Raw genomic sequence first — 9,349 nt, forward strand, 5'->3', positions numbered from 1 at the left:
CGCTAGAGGGTCTGGCATGTGATGATCTTGTGAGTCAAGCCAAAATTGTAATCACCATGTTAGCCAAATAAAAAAAAAAAAAAAGAATTAAACCTATATGTCAATCCATAATATGCTTGCCATTCCATGAAATCTTCTTATGTGAAATTACAATGTCACTATAAAATTAGTCAGTTCAGGGGCAGTTTGAAATTGTTGACTCTGATTTCAATTAAGTTTATAGACAGTTTTGGTTATGGGTTGAATTTTTTTTTTCTTTAACAAAAAAGGTTTTTTTTTTTTTTTAAAAAAAAGGATTAAATCCAAAGCAATAGTGTTCTTTTCGAAGAGGGTTTGAACTTTAAAGTGTCTCTGTGTAAAAAAATTTAAAATGTTGTTAAAATCTTTATGATCTTTTATCAATGATTTGTAGGCTAATAAATAATTAAATTTTATTCATTGTTTCTCAATTTAGATATATTATCACAATCATTCTTCAGTGATTTGCATTATAAAAAATTTTAAATTTTAATTTAATATATATTATCAAAAGCTTTATAAAAATATTAACAATAAAAACATTTTTAAAATTTTATTTATATTTTACTTATTTAAAATAAAACTATGTATTCAGGAATAATCTAATTTTTTTAAAAAAATTTATAATTGATTAATTATTATTTTTAAAAAATTAATGTATGTTTCTTTATATTAATTTTTAATTCCAATTTAAATTAATATCTAAAAATGTATATACATTTTACCTTAATTTCTTTAATTTCAATTTAATATAAGAAAAAAATTTGAAGAATAATATAAGAAAAATTTTAATAATATATATTATGTTACTTTATTTTAATAACATTCAAACTCTAATTAAAGATGCTATTATATATAGCTTGTTTTTCTTTATTACGTTATCAAATATTTATCATTTTATATTAAATTATTTATATATTAAATTAAAATTTAAAAATTTTATGATACAAATTAAAAGTGAAGCACAATAAATAAAATTTAACTTATAAATTAATATGCAAACTAATAATAATAGATCAGAGATTTTAATAATATTTAAAATAAATTTCATAAAGTTTTATGATACAAATTGACATTAAAGAACACTATCAACATAATCACTTAAAAAGTGAAGGATAAGTTAACCCACGTCTTTTATATTGTCAAAAAAATTTGTTGTTTCACTGCAAAATGAAGAAAAAACTTGGGAAGATGAAACTTATTGAACAATAATACATGCTTAATGTGATCTCAAACAACAACTATATAGGATAGTTCGTCACATTTTTTTACCATCCTCTTATTCATGCCCATATGAAGAAGAAGAAGCTGAAGCTGAAGCTGATAGCAGCTTTCACCAAAAAAAAAAAAAAAAAAAAAAAAGGCAAAATGCCAGGAAATATTTCCAAGACCCGACGGAAGAAATTTCTTTCAGTTGGTAAGGATGTATAAATGAAGATCAATGTATTAAGCAGCTCCATGCTCTTCAATCAAATTCTAGCACGAAATTTAGGATAGGATATTGATCGAAAAATGTACATTTCTTACACAACAGACTTGCTATCTCCAGCTTGTTTTTGGCCTTAGTCTCTTGAAAGCCATAAATGTAACAGCAGCAGACAGAGAATACCTAACAAAAGAACTTTCTTTCAGTTCAATATACAACCAATATCAGGAATTGTAGTTGCTTCATAAAACACCTGAATCTTTTGAGTAAAAGATTATCTTGTTCTTTCTGTTCTCAATTCATCAGGGGTAAGGGATGATAGCCTCAAACTTCGTCAATTAATCTCAGATATCTGGGATATATGTTATGACAATAGAAATGTCATCCCTTAAAGAAGATAAACCTAAGCACAGATCAGCTCTAAGAAGTCAAAGTGAATGCTGCAACTCAGGAATCTTGTCTAATCTTTGAAGTCTTATGCAACATAAAATGTAAACATCAAGGAATAAAACAAGCCAAAGAAGGTTATAGAATAATGTCAAAGCAGTTGCTGACAAAAATAGAAGGCAAATGCGTAAAAAAAGATATATAGTGACAGAACTAGCATACCATGTCAATGTATAATTTAGATGGTCTTGTGGCATGACCGAACTGCGTATCAAGGAACTGACATCCTTTGGAACAGGATATGGGCATGCTGGGCTAACATTTTCATTGATGTCTTCAACATAGATAGTATTCTTAGGAAGCTCACAAGCATGGGCGATTGCATGAACATCAACATAGAACCACTGGCAAGAGCTTGGATCATTTTCTGGAACAAAAACGCTAGGCTTTTCACTCCCTCGAACCACTCCAATAACTTCTACAGGAGTGATAGCTGGGATTTGATCCTGCAAATTACAAGAATTAAACATTTTATCTTCCAAGTTAATGCTCCTGCAGTAACCAAAGACCAATGAAATACAAGAGACACCTCAATAACTTTTCGCTTCTTGGACCAAAACTTCCACCATGAGCTTTGTTCACTCTCTTGGGTAGATGAGGGTGGTCCAATATCTTGTGCAATTTCTAAGGATCTTTCCTTCCAAATGCGAGGGACCCATCCTCTATTCACCAGAATTGGTGATCGCACACTGAAAAAAGATTACTAATATTTGTTAGCTGCAAGAGAAGTACAAAAATATCATCCAATTTAAGAGTCCAAATCAAGATTATCAAAACAGTATTGGACATCTTTTGGCTGTATATTATAAAAAGTTGCCAAATTGATCCACCGTATTGCCTGAATTTTTTTTTGTTCAAAATAGCTATCACCTATCAGTTCTATGCTTTAAGAACCGTTCATCTATGATTTCTTCCCATTATCAAGACCCTTTGTGTCCATTGCAGCCTTTGTATGCCAAAACATGGGCCGTTATGGAAAAAATATTCCAATTTTTCATCAACAAAATAGTAAATGTTGACCCGATCAATTGATACTGTGCCACAGGATCTTTTACTGTTTTGACTCTTGAAGTAGAAGTTCAAGTTCTTCATACTTCAGAAAGATCCATATTTGTCAATTTGACCATGCCAGCTACAGAAACTCAATAGATCCAGATGTCAAATAATTGATAATTTCAATTCTTCTTAAACAAAAACATCAGCACAGATAACATATCAATGTATTTATGATTAAGCAATGAATCATTTTGCTCCATGATTATCCATGGCAAAATTGCTCAATGTACTGTTCCACTATTGATCTAAGCTACAGTACAACCACCAAAAATTCCCAGCATGCTTACCTCTCACGGTTGTTGGGGATTGCCATTAGTGGTGTAATGACATAGTAGCCACTTTCAGTCACTCCAGATATGCTTCTAGAACGTGGACCCACAAAGATTGACCTTTTCTCATCAAAAACACCTTTGCATGCCACTCTCCTGAACTCCAAAGTATCCAATTGTTCACTTGATGTGGATATGTCATTAAACTTCATAGGTTCCATTTCCAATCTCTTCTGTCTATAATCCAGCATTTTGATCTAAAGGGGAAATAAATTTTCAATTGCACCAGTAAGTTAATAAATCTGTAAACAGCCACCAGTGATTCTACTTAACAAAGCTACATTTAGAGAAGCAGATTAGGGGTACAGCTTTGACTCTATAATATCTGCTGTTTGTATGCACTTACAACTAAGATCCAAACAGAGAATTTCAAAGACAGATGGTAGAGTCTTGGAAAAAGTATGAGAAAAACTTTCTGTTCTCCTGAAGAACCAGGTGTCAGCCTCAAAAAATTTGGTGCATATACTTGTGACATTTTATGGTTTGATCAAGAGTTGCTAAAATATATCAATAAAATTAAAAGAGGCAAGGAAATGACAGATCTGGTCATTGAGATTTAAGTGATAGAATTTTCCAGCTTATAAATGCATTTGTTTCCCAAGAAAATGTCACACACAATGTAAGATGGAAAGAATGTACTACTACTACTACTACTACTACTAAGGAACATTCAACTAAAAAGTAGATTAAAAAGAAATTTTAATGCTCAAATAATTCACACACACACATACAGTTATAGTCCATCATATTGTTTCTTTTCCCAATTGCAGAGTTGCAACCATTATACTCTACCTTAATCCTTGTTCTACAAAGCCTTTTACAGATGAAAGAGGGTAACAATAACTCCAATTTTATATTTTAATATTTATCATGCTCTTTAATTACATGAAAAAGTATTAAAATACACAAACTAGATCATAAAATACAAACAAGTATTAAATCATCCAAACAAGTATTAGAAATGCCAACTAGATCATAAAATACGCAAAGCATGCCTCTCATCGCATGAAAATAAGAGAATATAAATGCAGGTTGATCAATTAGAATGAATAATATTATATTTAAAACCTTCAACCGGCAGACATCGAACCTTTTTGGAAAAATAATCTTTTAGTTTCCTGCACGAAACATACGTTTGAAACTTAGAAACCCCCCGTACAGATGTGTTGTACCTTTTATGGTACTATAAAACTCCCATACAGTACTAAATATGTCCATATGGGTATATTATCTATAAAACTACATCTCGACTATTTTATAAAAGTAGGCTTTTTTCATGCAATTTTCTTCAATCAAGACATCTTAGAACTCATCTTAGTGATTCCTTATGAAAGAAACACACAAAACACAACACAAGCAAACATATTTGGGGCTTTTAGACTACTTAACTAGAGTTTGTTAACCAAAGATGATTCTAAGATCGATTTTGATTTTGTTGGCAATCGACTAAACAGCTTCCAACTAGAATTTTTGTGGATAAATCTAAATCATTGTAGGACAAATTTGCATCAAATTTGATAGTATCCATGCTATTTCCACTTAATCTTAAACTAACGCCATTTAAGTTACAGAACATTCAAAAACTAAGAACGAGTTTCAAATTGTCCTATGGAGTATGAATAACAGATTACAATTTGATTCCAAGGAGATTAAACAACAATAATAATTACTAAGCAACAATAATTATTGATTGAAGGATCCAATTGAGTGTTAATAGAAAAAGGAAGAAAGAAATAATACCTTGTCTTGCCTTCTGAAAATCTGCCAAGTTCCAAGGCCAAAAGTGATAGCGCCAGGTAGAAATAGCAACCATTTGGACCATCTCAAGCCTCTCGCTTTTTCTTGCAAATCACTTCCTATACAACAAAAAATCCCCATTGAGAAATTTCTTAGCACATTCGCATAGTTACCTTTTCTTTGCTCATAATTTAAAAAAAAAAAATCATGATCTGACCGAGAAATTAAAAAAAAAAAAGAAAAAAAGAAAAAGATATTTGTATATATTCATATAGATAGACCTTGAGGTTGAGGAGAGGAAGTGGAAGGTGTTTCGGAGACAGAAGAGGAGACGGCAGCGGCTGAGCTGCAAAACAACGAAGATAAAGGAGCCCAATGCTTTGGAAGGGAATAAATGGTCCCAATTCCACCTGTACCACCAACACTAACACCAGTACTGACCGTTCTTAGGGCTTTGAAAGTGGAAGCTAGTGATGCCATCTTCACTCGGACATCTGATTATTCTTACTGGAGAAAGCAATTGCACTAGCTCTTTCAGGGTTTATGATCTCATGGCATGGGGTTTTAATTCAAAATGGGCTCCAACAGAATTGGGACTCGGATATCACTTTGGAGGCCCAATTTAGCCCAAAAATTTGGGTTTTACTCAACAAATCAGAACCCAATATGGAAAATTTAAAAACTAGGGTTTTACTTTGGGCATAAACCCATCTCCAGCTCTCCTGTATATAATAAGCTATCAAGCCCCCTCCTTTTTTGGTTGTAGCAGCTCCTCTGCCTCTGTGAAAGATTCTGCAGGTATCATCCCTTTGCTTCAGCTTTTATTGAAATTGTTTTAGGGATTGTGTAAAAGAAAAAGAGAATAAAGAAGAAGGCAAAGCGTCACTGATTCGCAAATCTGATAGCGAAATCAGTCCTTTTAGTTGCCGATATCAAAACCCTAATCATCGAGCAGAATATGCTTGTAATTTGCCCTTTTTCTCTACGGCTTTTTGCATTCAGATGCTCGTACAGTTTTATTTATTTATTTATTTAACAATAATTAGAGAAAATAAAAGAGGAAAAAATAATGAAAATTAAGGGCAAACTTTGAATATCAAATTAAATTAATGGTGTAATAATTGAATTAAATTTATTTTTAATTTTTTTTATCATTATTTATAAGTGTTTTGTATTATTTTTATTTTATTAATTTTTAATTTCTTATAAGCCATTGAATTTAAAAATAACACCAACTATTAGAAAAAAAGTAATAATAGTAAGGCATTTATTATTTGTAAATTTATATCAAGATAAATTTCTAATGTTAATTTTTTGTATAATTTTATTGTTTATTTATGGATTATTATGATGATATTTTTATATTTATTTATTTTTTTATTTATTTATTTTTATGAATAATGATATATTTTAATTATATATATGTTAATTAATTTATTTTTTTACATAAAATAAATTACAAAAAGTGATTAAAAAATACAATTTTATTGAAAATATAAATTGAATATATAAAGATTAAAAATAAAGTATTAAAATAAGATTATTATAGTTATATGTTGTAGATTTTAATAATCAAATTATATAAAAAATATTAGAAATAATTTTAATAAAAAAATAAATTATTAAAATTTCAATTAAAAATAAAAAATTAATTTCTATTAAATTTATACATATCACAAGCATTTAGTTAGCTTAGTAAGTTTAGTCAAGAAGACAGTGTCACTTAACTTTGCCTAACATTTCATTTCAATGGTGAAGCTGCTTAATGCTTTCAATAAATTGCATCCTAAATTCAGAGATTTGAGAGATGAAAAATCTCCCAAGAGATGAAAAATCTCCCAAGCTGCTTAAGCAACCAACAGCAGCTTAATAACCCTCACTTCTATATTTTTCATGCATGATACCAGTAGTGATGCTCAGAATCTTCAGCACAGCAAGATCACACTCTGAAGACAACAGCAGAGTCACCAAAAGCTCAATTGTTAAAACTTCTAGCCCTACATATAACTGTAACTTGGCAATTGCCACACCAAGCATGGCATGAGTCTAAAGAAAAAAACAATACTTGAAACAAGAGTCTACATTATTAAGATGATAGTTAATACCCTTTGAGAAGCACAATCAATGCATGGAATTATTGATTTAAGTGATAAAATGCAATTCCACTCCTTGAAGGCTATATAAAGAACACGGATACAAAGAAGGATAAAAGAACTTCTAATATGAAAAATAGAATCTTTACAACATATTGCAAGTTAACAAGGTATTAAGTGTTCACCGGAAGTGTTATCTGTTGGATTTTTTATTTAAAATTTAAAATAAAATTTCAAAAAAAAAACTTTTTGACCCAGTAAAGTTTGTTCTCTATTTTTTAGGAATTAATTTTATTTTTATTTTTTAACGTTACTTGCTTGCTACTTTTAAAGAATAGTGGTCTAATATTTCTTGTTAGTATATTAAAATTAGGGATTTTTTTATCATTGAAAAAACACATTTTTTTTGTTCATGAATCACCCATTATCATCATGTACTCTCCACTAAATCCCATCTAACTTTTAATCTTGTTTTCTTCTATCTCTCACGAATTGATTGTTATATATTTATTCTATATTTATTTATTTATTACATCTTTCAGTAATTTTTTTTACTCTACCGAAAAAAGTAGTTTTTCTGTCTGATATTTTTTAGTATATCGATCAATAAATTTTGAGCATTGAGAATAATCGGTTCGGGGAACTCTTAGCTGCACACAAGAGCTCCAACGGATTGAAGTATCTTGTGAGAGGAACGTGGTTGATTGATTACTCGGTGCTGACGGGTCGTTTCCTCTCAAAGGGTAGCACCAAAATTCAGCTTGCTTCAATTCACAAATTCACAGGCTACTCTAATCATTTTTTCTCTTGATTTTATATTATTATCATTTGAATTTTATTGTTTGTTTGTGGTCTATATTTGCTGTTTTTTATTTAATCTGATTGTTAATTTAGTATTAAGTTTTCTTTCAATCTTTGAGAGGAAAGCGTTCGTGCTTGATTGTTGAAATGGATGTGTTGAAATCTTTGTCTAGCAAATCAGAAAAATTTAATGGACAAAATTTCCTTTGTTGGCAACAATAAATGAAATTTTGGCTTACTGAATTAGAACTATTTTCTGTGATTTTGACTAGATTTAAGGATAGAGAGTCTTCCTTTTTCACTGAAAAAACTTTTGCAGTTGTTTCATCCACTAGTCAGTCTACTACTACTAAGGATGATTTAACTGATAAAGATATTTTATTTCATGGAAAAATCTTAAGTGCCTTATCTGATAATATTTATCGTATTTTCTGTCATACCAAAAATGCTCTTGAAATGTGGGAAGTTTTAGATTATAAATATGGCACTGAAGAAAAGGATTTGAAAAGATATTCAATTGAAAAATGGCTTGATTTTTAAATGGTTGATGGAAAAAGTGTTTCTGACCAAATTCATGATTTTGAAAATATTATTTTTGACATGAAAATAAAATATGTTTCAATTGATGATTCTATTTTGGTTACATCTCTTGTTAAAAAATTACCACCTTCATGGTTTGATTTTGTTAGAAGTTTGAAACAGAAACCTGAAAAATTTTCTTTTGATGAATTGCTTGTTTCCTTGAGAATTGAAGATAGGCATCGTCTTACACAATCCCAAAATCAAAAAATTGAATTTAACGCCAAGGCACATGTTGTTGAAAATTTTCACAAACTAAAATCTAAGAATTTTAAGAAGGTTACATCCAAAAAGAATTTTAATAGGAACAATAGCAATAAAATGAAAGGTAACAATTTTAATCAGAAAAAGAGTGTAGAATGTTGGGTTTGTGAAAAGACCAATTATGTTACTAAAAATTACTTCAAGCGTCATAGTCAACATAATAAGGCACTTTCTAGTCAAAAATCACAAGCTAATGTAGTGACCATAGGAGATAGCTCCTGATCCCCATCTCACAGGTACTTTGTCTCTAACCTAGAGTCCAGCATAATTTTTTCAAATGAGTGGTGGATAGACTCTGGGGCTAATATTCATGTGTGCACTGATAGAAATTATTTTGTTTCATATCAAGTATCAGGTACAAGATCTGTGAGAATGGGGAATGGGAGTGAGGCTCAAGTCTTAGGAGAAGGCTAAATAAAACTGGAATTGTCTTCTGGAAACTTTCTTGTATTAGATGGAGTCTTTCATATTCCTTCTATTAGGAAAAAATTAATTAGTGCATCTTTGTTAGATCAGCATGGTTTTAAACTTGTTCTTGGTTCCAATAAAGTTGTTATTAGTAAACATGGTAATTTTATTGGTAATGGTTATTGGTAAAG

General features: G+C 30.1%; 1 protein-coding gene and 1 long non-coding RNA gene across 2 annotated transcripts; one reads left to right on the forward strand and one right to left on the reverse strand.

Annotated features, from left to right (window-relative positions):
• Positions 1-1,189: 1,189 nt before the first annotated feature.
• LOC110644212 (surfeit locus protein 1) lies at positions 1,190-5,639 on the reverse strand. Its single transcript, XM_021796905.2, has 6 exons — positions 5,295-5,639; positions 5,017-5,132; positions 3,235-3,473; positions 2,421-2,580; positions 2,054-2,337; positions 1,190-1,627 (listed from the first exon to the last, which is right to left on the reverse strand). The coding sequence occupies exons 1-6, from the start codon at positions 5,491-5,493 to the stop codon at positions 1,558-1,560; spliced, it is 1,068 nt and encodes a 355-aa protein (XP_021652597.2). The 5' UTR covers positions 5,494-5,639; the 3' UTR covers positions 1,190-1,557.
• An 86-nt stretch (positions 5,640-5,725) lies between these two features.
• Positions 5,726-8,006, forward strand: LOC131175478 (uncharacterized). Its single transcript, XR_009145676.1, has 2 exons — positions 5,726-5,811; positions 7,702-8,006. It is a non-coding gene; the product is annotated as an uncharacterized LOC131175478 (long non-coding RNA).
• Positions 8,007-9,349: the final 1,343 nt, after the last annotated feature.

Source organism: Hevea brasiliensis, chromosome 17, assembly GCF_030052815.1.
Source record: "Hevea brasiliensis isolate MT/VB/25A 57/8 chromosome 17, ASM3005281v1, whole genome shotgun sequence".
NCBI lineage: Eukaryota > Viridiplantae > Streptophyta > Magnoliopsida > Malpighiales > Euphorbiaceae > Hevea > Hevea brasiliensis.

Coding starts and splice junctions, on each gene's coding strand:
- LOC110644212 (XM_021796905.2), bottom strand. CDS start 5,493: ATGGCATCACTAGCTTCCACTTTCAAAGCCCTAAGAACGGTCAGTACT. Junction 2,338..2,420: donor AGAAGCGAAAAGTTATTGAG/GTGTCTCTTGTA, acceptor TGTAATTTGCAG/GATCAAATCCCAGCTATCAC. Junction 1,628..2,053: donor CTAAATTATACATTGACATG/GTATGCTAGTTC, acceptor TTCTTTTGTTAG/GTATTCTCTGTCTGCTGCTG.